This window comes from Camelus bactrianus, chromosome 3 (assembly GCF_048773025.1).
Source record: "Camelus bactrianus isolate YW-2024 breed Bactrian camel chromosome 3, ASM4877302v1, whole genome shotgun sequence".
Classification (NCBI taxonomy): Eukaryota; Metazoa; Chordata; class Mammalia; order Artiodactyla; family Camelidae; genus Camelus; species Camelus bactrianus.
The window spans coordinates 5,181,498-5,198,038 of NC_133541.1; the positions used below are offsets into that span (position 1 = coordinate 5,181,498).

The window sequence follows — 16,541 nt, forward strand, 5'->3', positions numbered from 1 at the left end:
GATCAAACAGCACACTTTCATCTTGTCCTTGGCAACAAGCACCAAGCAGAGTCATTCTGTGCCTTACGAATGAAGAAGTAATTTTACGTAAGTCTTTATGAAACATCCTCTTGTACAGATGAATTTTACTTCTTTTTTTTACATTCAGAGGGCATTATTCAGGGTGCAGGAGAGCTTCTCCGAGGCTTTCAGACATAGGCTTCCTAACTTTTAACTCAAAGATTCAGTTAATGTCCAGCCGGCTTCTTCTGCTAAGTTCCGTTGTTTTCATCTCAAGACATCTTGTGGTTTCTACTGGGGAATCTGACCTAAACAATAGAAATTGCTAAGGACCAGTGGTTGGATGTGTGTTGGAAAAGGGAGAAGAGAGACTGAACCAGAAGCGAGGATGTGTGTCTCCTTTAGTGTGCAGGGCAGAGCCTGGATTGGTGCAGGGTGAGCTTCCTGCTTGTGTTACATCACTTGTAACAGGACGTGTGGTTTCCTAGATGCAGGTGTTGAAGAATTGGTACCTACACAGTGAGGACTCAATGACATATTTTGGAGATCATGTCATTTGGGCGTGAGTCCGTTTCAAAAACTCTCATTTGCTAAGGGAAGTCACGCCATTTGATGGGTAGGGCCCCTGGCTCGGATTCCAGATACACTGAGGTTTTCCCGCAGTGTGACAGTGAACAGGGTGCATTGCCTCATCTTTCTGTGAGTTTCTATCTGCAAAACCAGGAGAGCCTGTGAGAGCCTCCACAGGTGTGTGCAGGTGTCACTTCAGTGTATTATTTGAGCTGAGCATTCCTTCTGCGTAAAATAGGCTTAAATACTTAATTGGCATGATCACAACAGACCATCAGGACGATATGAAACCTACTGTGCTTAGAGATACCCATGATCCATCACTTTGTCTTCCGTCTGTTCCCCTAACTACTGACCTAATCACCAGGCACAATTTGCACTCTGCCAGCCTAGCATTGTGTAGGATTCTATAAGAAGATAGCGATCCATGCCCTCCAAACGTCTAAAGAAAGATAAAATAGACACGGCACAGAAGGGATCAAGCAGTGAGGGCTGTGGGCGTTGGAGGAAACACAAGGATAATCAGGGAGGTCTTCCTGGAAAAAGCAGCAGTGGCATGCTAATACCATTTGGCACAAGGATACTTGGCTGGTGATGTCAGGTGCCCTTTCAAGCATTTGATGGTCATGAGTATGCCTCACCGATTTGTGCCTGTGTTCTGTCATCCGCCTGAGCCCCTCTAGCTGGGTCAGGGAGGTGCTGGGTGATTTTAAAGATTTGTAGAATATCCAGGCAAGCAGCTCCTTAAAGATCATCTGGTCTGTTGATCATCAGACTGCCCTCCTAGGGAGCCCCAGCAGGCTGGAGGGTTATTTCTTACCAATTTTATTTATTGTCATTTCTCTTAAGATTTTTGTTTGTTTCTGTGTCCAAAAAGTATTTGAAACACATTGACCTTTGACTGAATGACCCCCACACTCCCCACCACACACACAAAACATATGTATCCAAGTGATTTCTGCCATTTGATGTTGAGAGATTTAAATCACAGAAAAAGATAGATATTTTGGATTTTCCTTTTTGATGTGCATGGTGCCAGGTATTCCGAACAGTTTAAGAGGAAGGTTTTATTGTCCCATATTATAGGTGAGGAAACTGAGTTTCAGGGGCTTGAGAAATTTGCCCCGAATCACACCACTTGAAATGACAGAGGCAAGACCCCAGCAGAGGTCCCCCCACCTCCACACCCACGTTCTTCCAGGTCATCTGCCCTGCCCTGGCCCCATGAGTCCCCCGTCAGCTTCCAGCCTCTCTGAGGGAGTGAGTTTGCTTCTTGGAAAGCCTGCCTCAGGGCTCTAGACAAGTAGGTCCTACACGTGGTACTATCCTCACGACCAGGTTGTGACTCAGCATCCAGATGACTGTGGTCCATGGTTACTTTGAAGGGTTTCTCATTTCTTTAACCACTGCTGTCTGATCAGCCTGAAAGGTTTGATGCAAGCTCTGAAAATCCTTGGCTGTTCATCACTGAAGGTGTTTCATTAGTAGTAAAGAAATGCTTGTTGATGTGATTGAATAAGATGAGAAAATTCTACAGAAGACATTAAAAGCACCTGACGTTGGATGTAATTCTCAAGTCCAGTATAATCTGAAATTATGTTTACACTTTGGGTATTTGAGTTGGTGTCATTGCTGAAAGGTTGTTTTTTATTCATTCAACAAACATCAGTGGAGTACCTGTTATGGGAGAGTGAATCCACTGGCACTGGGGCTCTGAGCCTCTGTTCTCTAGAAATGGATAAGCTAGTAGGTAAGAGAAAAAAATCTATTTATTGTTTTAACATTTGGGGTGACAACTGTTTTGAATAAAGTGCTGTGGTTCATGGAAGCAAAAAAAATGTCTGGAATGTATAACTTGAATGGTAATTCTATTTCTGGGTTGCCAAATACCAACGTTATCTTAAAAATGTGTCCAAGTCATCCTTCCATGACTTTGTTAATGTTAATATCAAACGTGGTCACTGTGTGATCCGTTCATGCCAGTGTGCAGGCATCCACCACAGTATAGCATGTGGGCTTTGCACGGCTTAGAAACACAGCTTGAGACGCAGTAGTGCAGAGGTTTGGGTGGGCATCAGAATCACTATATTGTGTTAGAATGCTCCCTAGTGCCGGAGCCTAACTCCCAACTTACTAAATAAAAAATCTACCCAGGTGGGCTTTGGGGAGCCACATGCATGCTGCCTTTTCTCAGATATCCTGATACTCAGCAAAGCCTGAGAATCAGTGGTAGAAAGAATCACTGAAAATACCTTCCATGAAAATGTTTAAGACCAAGACGTCTCCAGACCTGGGAAGCTGTGGCTTTGAATTCCCTAGAAATGTAGGCAGAAGTGGTAGCAGGTGTATCCAGGGCACTTGCTGGACCATAATGTGTCTTCCTTATATTCAGAGCGAGGACCAGCCGGGGGAGGGGGCTTTGGAATCTCGTTTTGATTGCTCTCTCCCAGAGGAGCCTCCACGTGGTTACAGTCTGAATCGTCTCCCTTGACAGGGCATCTTTCCTCTGCCAGATGGGTGCCCTGGCCTACACGGATTGCTTTTCATAGGACTTCAGAGAAATGGGGGAAGGCCGAAATGGCTCCAGCTACGTCACCCTTGGTACTGAGCAGGGTTTTTGCAGAAATTTGACAGTGTTCATGGCCAGATTTCCTTGGTTTCCGGTTACACTGTTGCTTGGGTCCGCCTGGGCTCTGATGTCAGAGGATGGGGTTCCAGTCCCGACTCTGAGACCCTGAATGAGCCTGTCTCCAGCTCTCAGTCTTGCTGTCATTGTGTTAAGTCTACCTTGTAGGCTTGCAGTGAGGTTTAAGTTAGAGAACAGAGGTAATGTGCTTAGTACCCTATCTGAAAAATAGTGCTCACAAGTGGGGATTGATACTTCTACTGACAGTATTAAACAGCTCAAAAAAAAAAAAAAAAAAAAAACCAAAACAGTTAAGTTCCCACCCTCCTTGCCACAAGTGTGGATTCCCTGGCCCCCTTGTGGAGCCCACTTCCCCCGTGTTGGTGTCTTCTATCCCCGTGGCCTTCCCTCCGCTCATCACGGCGTTCTCGGAGGCAGAAAGTCCCCGGACCCAGTGAGCACCTGTCCTCTGCTCTCCCCCTCTCCTGCCTCTTGCCTTCCCTCTGTATCCCACCCAGTGGGGATCCATACAATGGCTGGGTGGCTACCAGACATTCATGGCCAACAATGGCTTGACTCTCCAAGAACATATCTGCCCTAATGGGAAGTCTTCAGGGTCTTGGAGCTCCCAGGTAGGTCCCCCAGGCTTTCCTCCCAAGGCAGCAAGTTGTGCTCCTCTGAAGTGGGTGGCCGTGGCAGTGGGAGGGCTCCTACAGGGCTGGCTTCAGGAAGGCGAGGAGAAGCCGACTCGGCGGGGAGAGGTGGCAGCTCGGCCAGCGGGCCTCCCACAGCTGCAGGGCTGCACTTCTCAGGTGGGCAGCACGGGGGCGCTGTTGAGGGTCCCCACGGCCACGGTGGGTGGCCCCAGGTGCTGAGCCGGGGCTGGAGCGCCAGAGTGGTCGCTCTTCCATCAAGAGTTGCGCCTTCAAGCAGCGGCCTCAGAAGAGAGCAGCCGCAGCTGCTCCGCGGGCGCCCGCGCACCCGCGTCCCCCGGAGGGCGCGGCGCTCAGGCGAGGCCCGGCGGCGGCGCGCGCAGGCCCGGCGGGGTCGGCCAGGCCCGGGCGGGCGCATGGCGTCGGCGCCCCGGGAGCCGCAGCCGCTGCCGGGCGGGCCTCACGCCGTGGGAGCGTCAGACTGACCTGCGGAGCCTGCGGCTGGGGTTCTGACCGCCGCCTGCAAGTCGTGGCCACACTGCTGAGCGGAAGAGTGCGGCGCGAAGACGGATGGACTGCCCCCTGCAACCCGCAGCGTGCGTTCTTACGCTGAGAACACCTGCCCTTCACGGCCACCTGGGCGTGGGCCCCGCTGCGGCGTTGGTGTGTGTTTCCAAACAGCTCACCCAAGGGTGGCTCCTCAGGAAAGGTCTAGGACGTGGCTCTCTGCACCGCTTGGCTGTTAGCACTCTTTCTTCTGCTCCACCCGGAGGCAGAAGAAGGGGCGTCTTCACGGTGTTGACCTGAGTTTGTTAGAGCGTGCTAGACAGCTGAAACTCTTCCTCGTTTTGAAAGAACCATTTCTCTCTCTCCTAGCTTTGGCATGGTCCACGATGGAGAAGGGAACGTGTGCAAAAAGTCAGAGGGCAACATAATGTCCCCCACGTTGGCAGGACGCAACGGGGTCTTCTCCTGGTCACCCTGCAGCCGCCAGTACCTGCACAAATTTTTAAGGTAGGAGCCCCTGAAGCTGGCTGTGTGTCTCTTGGTGCCTTTGATGCTCTGCGTGGTCGGCCTAACCCTGTCTGAGCAGCTCCAGCCTCAGGGGCAACTTCCCCGGAAGGTCCCCATTTAAGGCATCTCAAGACATTCATTTGACCAAAGAGTTTACCAAGTTTCTTCAGTCTTAATCCAACATCATTTGACCTTTAAACTCAAAAGAAGCCCATAGGATACTTACCAAAGCAAAGTATTTGTCACTAAAATTTAAGCTTTTTTAAAAAAATTCTTCTATAACTAGACATTTTTCAGTCCATAATTTTTAAATGTTTTTAAAATTCTTTCTTGCAGTTAATTGAGATATGATTGACATACCATGAATTATTTTTTCTTGCAAAATACATTTCTTATTAGGAAGAAAAAAAATGAGTATATAAACCTTCACCTGGGTCTAAATTCCTATGATTTTAAGAATTATTTTTAGAAGCTTTTATTATAGTTCTAATTCACTTAGGGTGTAGACCACTGGGGAGGTTGGGTTTGATCCCCTGAAAAAGTAAGTTTTAAAATTTTAGAGAAATAAGGGACTTTAAGAAACATTTTGGATCTGCTAGTAAAGTGGATTATCCCCCAAATGTCAATGGCTTTGAAGTTTGGCTTAAACTGGAAACTGAAATTCTGTTCGAAACTCACATGACGCTCCATCACAGGGCAGTGAGCTCTTAGCCCCATGTGGTCACTCATGCTGTCACTCAGAGACCCAGGTTCTTTCCGTCCTGTGGCTCTTTCCTCCTCAAGGACTCAGTTCCTCACTGCAGCCAGCTGGTGGCTGAGAAAAGAGGGAGCTCTGGAGAGGGAGCAGGACAGGGGCCATGCTCCTGGAAGTGGGAACTCAGCCAATGGCCCTCAGCGCAAGGGGTGGGGATGAGCAACACTGTCCATCTGTGTGCCCTGGAGGAAAGGGACACGAGGGTGAGTAAAGAGAGGGCTGTCCGTGCTGTGCTAGCAACTCCAAGTCATATCACAGCTGGAGTAACTGAGACCCGGAGGCACCAGATAGTTAGTGGCAGAAATGAGAGTAAAGCCGGCGCATTCTGGACCCTAGATGTAGCCTTCGTCCACTGATCCCAAGAACCACAGATGCAAAAGTGGAGGAGAAGTAAGTCTGTGGCAATCATGGCTATTGCTTGTGTTTTTATTGATAGGTGCTTAATAAAATTACTTGGTTCAAGTACTGAAAAAAAAAAAAGATAAGGGACATTTCTCCTGCTTCATTGTTTTTCTTCAGTATTGCTTTGACAATTCTGGGTCTTTTGTGATTCTATATATCATATAATAAATTTTAAGATCATTTGTTCTAGTTTGGTGAAAAATGTCCTAAGTAATTTGATAGGGATCGCATTTAATCTGTAGATTGCTTTTGGCAGTATGGCCATTTTAACAAAACTGATTGTTCCAATCCAAGAGCATGGGATGTCTTTCCATTTCTTTAAGTTATCTTTAATTTCCTTAATAAATGTTTTATATTTCTCTTCATATAAGTCTTTCACCTCCTTGGTCAGGTTTATTCCTAAGGATTTTATTTTTTTGATGCAATTTTAAAAAGGATTTTTTTTTTAATTTCCTCTTCTGATATTTCATTGTTAGTGTAAAGAAACGCAACTGATGCCTGTATGTTAATCTTGTAACTTGCTACCTTGCCGAATTCTTTTATCAGCTCTAGTAGTTTTTATGTGGAGCCCTTAGGGTTTTCTATATATAGTATAGTGTCATCTGCATATAATGACAGTTTTACCTCTTCTCTTCCAATTTGGGCCCCTTTTATTTCTTTTCTTGTCTGATTCCTGTGGCTAGGACTTCCAATTCGATGTTGAATAGAAGTGGTGAGAGTGGGCATCCTTGTCTTGTTCCAGATTTTAACAGGAAGGCTTTTAACTTTTCACCACTGAGTATTACATTGGTTGTGGATTTGACATAAATAGCTTTTTATTATGTTGAGGTATGTTCCCTCTATACCCATTTTGGTAAGAGGTTTTATCATAAACAGGTGTTGAATTTTATCAAATGCTTTTTCTGCGTCTATTGAGATGATCGTGTGATTTTTGTCTCTTCTTTTGTTGATGTGATGTATCACATTGATTTGCATACGTTGAACCATCCTTGTGTCCCTGGGGTGAATTCAGCTTGACCGTAGAATATAATCTTTTTTTATATGTTGTTGTATTTGGTTTGCGAATATTTTGTTGAAAATGTTTGCATCTATGTTCATCAAAGATACTGGCCTGGACCTAGAGTTAGTCATACTAGGTGAAGTAAGTCACAAAGAGAAAGAAAAATGCCATATGATATCACTTATATATGGAATCTAAACCAAAAAAATGACACAAATTTACAAAACAGAAACAGACTCACAGACATAGAAAACAAACTTATGGTTACCAGTGGGGAAGGGGAGAGTGGAGGGATAAATTGGGAGTTTGGGATTTGCAGATACAAACTACTATATAAAAATGGACAAACAACAAGGTCCTACTGCCTAGCACAGGGAACTATATTCAATATCTTGTAATGGCCTATAATGAAAAAGAATATGAAAAGGAATATATATATATAAAACTGAATCACTATATTATACACCAGAAATTAATATGTTGTAAACCAACATTTAAACAATTAAAAAAAAAAAAAGATGAGGGGCAGTCTTTGTTTAGAAAGTAGGTAGTTAGTAGAACTCCCAGGTTTGCAGCCAGACAGCTCATCTCTTTGAAGATGCCTTATCTCTGAAAGTCGACCCAGGGCTCCGGCTGCGTGGACACGAGAGCTGAGCTGCTGGGTCCACCTGGACTCCTCCACGATTCCTTCTCTTCCCTTCTGAACACACGTTTCTGGGACTGGACGGCGGGACCTGGAATAGACAGTGGTTGGATATTTTCATTCCTCATGGAGACCTGTCCACGTCCACCTTTGTCATTTCAGGAACATCATTGTTTCTTTGGCCCCGAGAAGGATAACTTCTCTCATTGAGAAGGGAGGACACATTCATGCATGAGACAGACGTGTACTTGACCAGACCCAGGGGAGGGTGGTGTGCGCTCTCACACAGACCACCCATGTGCAGTCGTCTGCTGATTCTTCTAAAGGAGACACAAAGCTTGTGCTTCCTGATTTTCAAAATCCTCGAATGCTGGCAGGAAGTGAGGGGAAATGGACAACTGCGTCCAGGTCTCACTAAACACATTTGTGTTTCTGCGATTCAGCAAAGGAAGCCTAAGAATTATGACTCATTTCAATTCTGTACTCTTGGGAAAAAATAGCAAACAAAACCGCCTTACCTTAAGTATTTGTAACAGATTATCACAAGAAAATAATTAGTGGAATTATTTTTATAAAAAGTCAGCTAGAGGGGAAAAACAAACGGAGGAAGACCGAGGAAAACCGCACAATGGACAGACCCTAAAGAGCCGTCTTGCAAAAGGGCTAAGACCTTTCTAGACACCAACACAGGAAGGAAGACATAATCTGCCCATGTTAACAGACATTAGGGAAAATACCAATTTTTGTAAGGGAAGCAAAGCTTTTATCCACATAGAATTATTTAAAAACATATAACTGTATATGTGTGTATATAAACAGAACTATAGATTTATACAAGTGCATGCATTTATAAAAATATTTTTATATATGTATAAATATACTTTATAGTCACATAATACTTTATATATTATACATCTAGATAAGATCTAGTTTACATATTTGTAATAAGAAAATTATATGTATATGTCATATAGTGAGTGTTTATAGATGTTAACAAACACAAAAAAATGAAAACATTGGGGGAAAGTACCTCGTGTACCTGTACACACCCTTCCCCGTGTCACCTGATGACACGCATGTGACCCTCCCCACTTACGCCCGCCTCTGGACCCCACACCGGGCTGGCTCCGTCCTGCCAGTCCACCCAGGCACCAGGAGCGCTGGCTTTTGCTGTCCTGGTTTTCTCTCTTTCTTTCTTATTTTTTCATTACAGCCCCTTTTCTCTTTTTCTGTTGCACAAATTAAGCCGTCTGTGTCTAGCACGCCATTTGGGGAGGGTTATGTGAGTGTTTCTGCTGGTTTTACGTCCCGTGTGGTGTTCACTCTCTGATGGGCGGCTCCCCCGTGCCCACCGGGGGCAGTGAGCCCGCGGCGGGTTCACCTTTCATGCTGCCTCTGCCATCTCTCCTCCAGGCCTTGTAACACGGCCTCCGAGCTGCCTCCTAACCATCAGCCTCGGGCCCCCCCCCCAACAGCTGCGGTCCTTCCTCACTGCCTTAGCTGAGAACTCAGGTAAGATACTGCGCCAGCAAGGGGAATGGTGACTGCTTTCCAGATTTTATGCCACCCAGGGAGACTGAGGATTTGGTGGATAATTTCCTGGTAATATAAACCTACCTTGATCATTTTTTTAAATTTCTGTTATCAGAAAAGGCAGTGTTCACATTATTCTTCAACTGACCTTACCCAGTGGGTCCATCCAGCATTGCTCTTCCCTGTGCTGTGTTCTCTTGGAGTCAAGTTCGGGGTTGTTGGCATTGTGTTTAGCTGTTCCCTGCAGCCGTTCAAGTTTGTTTGTGTGTGTGTGTGTGTGTGTGTGTGTGTGTGTGTGTGTGAAGGGTTCTGCTCTCTCTAATGAAGACATCATGCGCCCACAGTGCTCTTGTCTGTACTAATGAAGAAAATTTTGAGATTTCTGTATCCCAAATCCTGTCTATAAATTTCTAGATTCTTCTAAAAAAGTGTTGCTTTTTCATCTTAATGGTTATGAGGAAGATAGATGAACAGTTTCAGTTTTTCAAAATACTTGAAAAGCCCAAGGATGCAAAGTGTCGGCGTGCAGTGAGAACCAGCATCACAGAAGAGTCCAGAAAAAGTTTTTAAATTGCCAAGAAAGATAGGAAACTCATGGAAAAAAACAGTTATATGTTTAGAGAATAACCATTTTGATGACATTAAATGTAGGCTGTAATCTTCAAATCAGAATATGACCCCGAGAATGATTTTGGCGTTTAAAGCCATTTTGTTTGGTGATCCTGAGTGGGTAAGCTCTGCTGAAGTCTGCCTGCTGGTTTTTGTGCTAATCGGTAAAGCCTTCTGCAGCCGAACAGTAATAAACATTTATTTTCAAGGACTTTACTAATTTCTTTGGTCCACATAATTATAAACAAATATCAAGACTTTGCTTGCTTCCAAATTTGTTTTCTTGAAAGATTACATTTTCCCAGAAAGCCTCTCATCATATTCACTAAGGTTCACTGCACGTGAAGCGACCAGTTGTGGACTGGACGTGTCCACAGTGCATCAGTCCTGGTTTTTTGTTGGCTTAATGATTCTGGGACTGTCTTATTTTACATGTTTGCTGACTTCCTTATTTTGATTATTTCCAAGTAATCAAAATAGTGTTATATTCTCCACCAGTTAGTTGGCTATTTGGACGTGATCCCAAAAGTGAGTAAGGCTAACTTTTTAAAGATAAAACTGCTTTATTTTATTAGCAGTCCAGCATTCGGTATTGGAAAAAATATATAATAAGGGAGCTCAACTGGCCTGAAGTTGTCAGCACGGCTCTCCTCCATACTTGGGAGAGTCAGGGACAGACATGTGTCCGCAGTCAGTTCCTCAACCTCGTCAGTAAAGACATGTGTCATTTCCTATGAGCAGACACAGACCTCATCCCGTTTCCTCATGTCTGTGTCTGGGAGGCCTGGGACTCCGGGCAATTATAGTTCATTATTTTAAACTTAATGACAACATGGACTCTTCCTCAGGTTGCTTTTTAAAACCTTGAATCATGCACTGCTGACCAGTGAAGACGCCTCACCTCCCATCAGGGGAGTCTGCACCAGCACACGAGAAAGGTCATCACAGCACAGCTGGAGCTGAGGGGTGCCCGGGGGCCCTGCCGTGCCCCGGACCCCCTGCTCGATGGGAAAATTCGACTTGACCTGAGAGCCCATGAAGCATGCTTTTGGGCAAAATGGACATAATACATTTCTTGCTCTGCTGTGCAACGTTCATCTTAAGGAAAGCAAGCCAACGAGTCATGGCTGATTGTAGTTCCTGTAAGACTGGAGCCTGGGGAGTGGGCACCGCCGTGCAGTAGAGCAGCAGAGGGAATCCGAGCTCATGTCCAGATCAGGACGTCAGCACTGAGGTCTGTGAAGCCTTGACCTTGGCAAGTAATATGGCCTTTTCTGGGTTCCCCCGTTTTCTTACTTGGAAAAAGAGGGAACACAAGTAAAACGTCTCTACAGCCATGAACCAGAGCAGGAGAAGGACTTGGAAATATTGTTGTGAAACCTCTGACCTTGCCTTATTTTCTTCATTAATGTTATTTTTGTTGTGGTTAAACATATACGTATAGAAAAGTACAAAATTACAAGGGTACAGCTCAAAGACTTGTCGTACAGTGAATCTCGGTCACAATACGGAGCATTTACGGTAGCCAAGATGTGGGAACAGCCTAAGTGTCCTTCAGCAGATGAATGAGTAAAGAAGATGTAAGCTGGGTCTACATATTTATATGTATATAGTATACATATATGATGTATATGTGGCATTTATATATATATACATACTACATCTATACACACACGACGGGATATCACTCAGCCACAAGAAAGAAGGAAAGCCTACCATTTATGAAAAATGGATGGATTTTGAGGGCATTATGCCAAGTGACATAAGTCAGAGAAAAGACAAATGCTATATGATCTCACTTCTCTATGGAATCTAAAAATCAATCAATCAATCAAACTCTTAGAGATTAGATTGGTAGTTTGTAAGGGCCTGGTGAGTTGGGGGAAGTCATGGGTGAACATGGTCAAACTTCTGGTTATAAGATGAAGGAGTCCTGGGACTGTCACATACAGTATAGTGCCCACAGTTAACAGTACCATATTTCATATTTGGAACTTGCTAAGAGAGTAGATCTTAAAAGTTCCCACTACCAAAAAAAAGTAACTGTGAAGTAATGGACGTGTTAACTAACCTAAAAAAAAAAAAAATATATATATATATATATACACACACACACACACACACATATATATATACACATATATAAAATATATGTATATATATATATATACAAACACAGTTATCCCCCCACAGCCCCCTTCTCCAAGCCCTTCATCACCTCCTCTTCCCAAAGATAACCGTTCTCCTGACACAGAATCCATAGGTTAGCTTTGCCTGTTTTTGAACTTCCTGTGAATGGAAGCATGAGTTATGTGCTATTTTGTGTCTGGGGTCTTTAGCTAAATAATTTGATTATGAGATTCATCCTTGTTGCTGCATAAAAATACAGCATTCATTTACTTATTTTTAATTGCATGGATATATTACAACTTATTAATCCATTCTGTTGGTGGTAGCCGTTTGAGTTTCCAATCTTTGGCTACTATGAGAAATGTTACTATAAATATTCTTTCAGTTAACACATATCTCACTGATTATACATAGGAGTGGAGCTGCAGGGTCATAAATATATATGTACAGTGTCAGTAGACGCTGCCAAGTAGCTTCTAAGAGATTATGCAAAGTTACAGCCCCACGAGCAGTTATGAACATGCAAATGCTCCAAATCCTTGTCAGTACTTGATCTTGCTGGTCTTTTCCATTGTAGCTAATCTGTGGGTCTGTAGTGGCGGGGCACAGTGGTAATGAATGAGGCTGAATACCTTTTTACATGTTTAATGACCACCTGAAAAACCTCTTTGGTAAAGTGCCAGTGCAAATCTGTTGTGCATTTATTTAAATTAGGCTCTCTGATTTTTCTTATCTCCTGTAATGGGAGTACTTTATATACTCTGAACACTTTATCCCTTTTTTATAACATTTTTTATTGAGTTACTGTCATTTTACAATGTTGTGTCAAATTCCAGTGTAGAACACAATTTTTTAGTTATACATGAACATACATATATTCACTGTCAAATTTTTTTTCCACTGTGAGCTACCACAAGATCTTGTATATATTTCTCTGTGCTATACAGTATAATCTTGTTTGTCTATTCTGCATTTGCCTATCTATGAATTTTGAACTCCCAGTGTGTCCCTTCCCACCCCCTGCCCTCTTGGCAACCACAGTTTGTATTCTATGTCTATGAGCCTGTTTCTGTTTTGTATTTATGTTAATTTTTTTTTTTTTTTTAGATTCCACATATGAGTGATCTCATATGGTATTTTTCTTTCTCTTTCTGGCTTACTTCACTTAGAATGACATTCTCCAGGGACTTCCATGTTGCTGCAAATGTCATTATGTTGTCGTTTTTATGGCTGAATAGTATTCCATTGTGTAAATATACCACCTCTTCTTTATCCAGTCATCTGTTGATGGACGTTTAGGCTGTTTTCATGTCTTGGCTATTGTAAAGAATGCTGCTATGGACATTGGGGTGCAGGTGTCTTTTTGAAGTAGGGTTCCTTCTGGATATATATGCCCAGGAGTGGGATTACTGGGTCATATGGTAAGTCTATTACTAGTCTTTTGAGGAATCTCCATACTGTTTTCCAAATTGGCTGCACCAAACTGCATTCTCACCAGCAGTGTAGGAGGGACTTTAAAAAATGGAAAGATATCCCATGCTCCTGGATTGGAAGAATCAATATTGTTAAAATGGTCATACTGCCCAAGGCAATCTACAGATTTAATACAATCCACATCAAATTACCCAGGACATATTTCACAGAACTAGAACAAATCATAATAAAATTTATATGGAACCACAAAAGACCTAGAATTGCCAAAGCATTAATGAAGAAAAAGAAAGAGTCTGGAGGAATAACTCTCCCAGACTTCAGACAATACTATAGAGCTATAGTAATCAAGGCAGCATGGTATTGGTACAAAAAACAGACATACGGACCAATGGAACAGAATAGAGAGCCCAGAAATGAACCCACAAACTTTTGGTCAACTAATCTTCTACAAAGGAAGCAAGAATATACAATGGAATAAAGACAGTCTCTTCAGCAAATGGTGTTGAGAAAACTGGACAGCAGCATGTAAAGCAGTGAAGCTAGAACACTCCCTTACACCATCCACAAAAATAAACTCAAAGTGGATCAAAGACTTAAACATAAGACAAGATACAATAAACCTTCTAGAAGAAAATATAGGCAAAACATCATCTGACATACATCTCAAAAATGTTCTCCTAGAGCAGTCTATTCAAGCAATAGAAATGAAAGCAAGAATAAACAAATGGGACCTAATGAAACTTACAAGCTTCTGCACAGCAAGGAAAACCATAAGTAAAACAAAAAGACAACCTGTGGAATGGGAGAAAATTTTTTGCAAATGATGAAACTGAACACTTTATTCTTTATGAACAATATGTATTGCAAATATCTTCTTTCACTCTATGATTTAGTATTTACACTTTTAATAGTGTCTCTTGATAAACTGATAAATGGAAGTATTTTTTATGGACTCCAAACAGTTCGTATTTTTCCTTTAAGATTAGCACTTTTTGTGCCCTGCTGAGAAAAAAAAAAAACAACAAAAACTCTGCTTACCCCAAAGACGTGAATATATTCTTCCGCATGATCTCCTGCAAGCTTTATTGTTTTGCTCATCGCATGCAGGCCACCTGACTCTTGTATCGAGCGTGCATGAGAGTCTTGTGGATATTGGGCGATTGTTTTTAAAGTGGCTGAGATGTTTTTCCTTCTTGTATCCACTCCCTGTTGTACCCCTGCACCCACCTTGCTGACTCCGGGCTTAGCCACGTGACCTGTTCCTGCTAAGGGGACAGAACACACATGGCCAAGCAGGAGCCCAGTTGGAGGGATCAGGGTGTCACCTACACACGGTTTCATCCTTCCGGATGCGATGCCTACCAGAGCTTACTCTCACATCGCAATGTTGCTATGTGTGTTCCTGCATCTGCCCCCTGCTTCGGCTCCCGGCTCCCAGTCTGTGCACTTGACCTCATCCTCATGGCTGTGTGCTTACTTGCTCTGGCTCCTTTGAAATTTACATGTCTCTTGTTTTCAGGTTAGCTTTGACATTTTTCTGTGACTTAGGTTTTCTGCAGAGTTCCTATTGTGTACCCATTTGTGTTCTTTTTCCTGCTTGGGGTTTTGGAACTGCTTAAATCTGATTTATTGTCTTTCATCAGTTTTTGAAAATCTTCAAACCTTTTGTTTACAAGTATCGATTCTGACTCTTTGATTCTGTCCTCTCCTTTTTGGCTTCCAATTGTATAAATATTAGAGCTTTTCACAATACACTATGTATATATGGTATATATTAGTTCTCTGGTGAAATTCTCCATCTAAAAATCTGTTTTCCCAAATCTAATAACCACAATAATTTTAAATCCCATTTCTAACCACTCCAGTATCTGGATTCCTTATGAGTCTGCAGATATTATTTGTATATTCTCTTGGGTTTCAATTGTTTGGTCTCATCTCCTAGTACACTCGGTAATTTTGAACAAATGAAAGATATCGTTAATGAAGAATTTAAAGACAAAAATAAAGCTCTGAATGAGACTATCTTTGATTTCTAGCAGACAAAGGAGTTACAGTTTATAAGTCACCTTGGGACTGAGCTCATGTCTACCTGGCATTCAGTCTTTCTAAATCGGTCTGTTAAGTTTGCTTTCTCCTACTATAGTCCTATTGTGGCTTCAGTGAACGTTCTGTTTACCAGAGCCCCTTCTTTTTGGCAGACCCACGATTTCAGTCTTCATCTTTCAGTCCCACCGGGTTGCCGAAACCTTGTCTAGCTTCTCAGCCTCTTAACTACTGCTTTCCATCCTGCTCTTTGGCATCTTAACATCTTTTTAGGACTTACCAAATTCCTTGAGGAGAAAAATAGTACTCGATGTTGGGTTCACGTCTCCACCTTCCTTTGCCCTGGAAATGTTCATCCCTTATGTCCTTTTTACTTGGAGAGCTTTCTGATGCTTACAGAACAATCAGTCTGATGTGTGCTGATCCCCCATAGTCAGAAGTGGAGGTCCTCTTTGAATTGAGTTTTGAGGCTGAATAATAAGTAATGGGTTCTAGTAACCCAAACTGTAAGAAGATCCTGAACCTGTGAACTTTTAAAAAAAAGAAAAAAAGAATTCAATCTCTCGCTCGGGTTAATCAGTTTAGCTGACTTTCCCTAGTTTCCTGTCTGTGGAATGGGGATCATATTGCCAGTCATGGCGTAACTTCATGGAGATAATGGGAGACATCTAGCTAGTATGTTGGAATTGTTTGAGATCATTAGAGAGCAGTGCTATGGAATTCCGAAGCTGCCAGACCAGGCTTGTCCTGGAGCATTAATTATGCTTTTATTCATTTTTCTTTGCTTACAGACCCTTGCATCCTGATCGTCACAGCAGTAATAGGTCATTTACCAAACACTTACAGCGAGCCAGTCACTGCCCCTAGCCCTTCCCTAGCCTTTGATTAATCTACTGAAAGGCTGCTGACCGCCTTGCATGTGATGAATGTCCCCTCCACAGTGCCCGGTGCCACCCTTCATGTTCTGTGCAGGCGGATGGTAATTAAGGACATGCATCAGTGGGCGCCAAGGCAGAAGAACCTGGGACCAGGGCCCTGGAGACTGGGGCCAAAAGGCTCTCAATCAAGGTGGACAAACACACACAGGGAAGTCTGGGGTTGCATAGGCACGTCCACTGTTATTAAATTTC

At 43.1% G+C, this 16,541-nt stretch overlaps 1 protein-coding gene across 2 annotated transcripts in view; it reads left to right on the forward strand.

Annotated features, from left to right (window-relative positions):
- ADAMTS16 (ADAM metallopeptidase with thrombospondin type 1 motif 16) overlaps positions 1–16,541 on the forward strand; it is a 156,933-nt gene that overhangs the window by 53,590 nt on the left and 86,802 nt on the right. For both annotated transcript variants that reach the window (XM_010970363.3, XM_074355981.1), the window contains exon 9: positions 4,726–4,863. In XM_010970363.3, the coding sequence (XP_010968665.3) occupies positions 4,726–4,863 (138 nt within the window). The remainder of the gene's footprint in view (positions 1–4,725; positions 4,864–16,541) is intronic.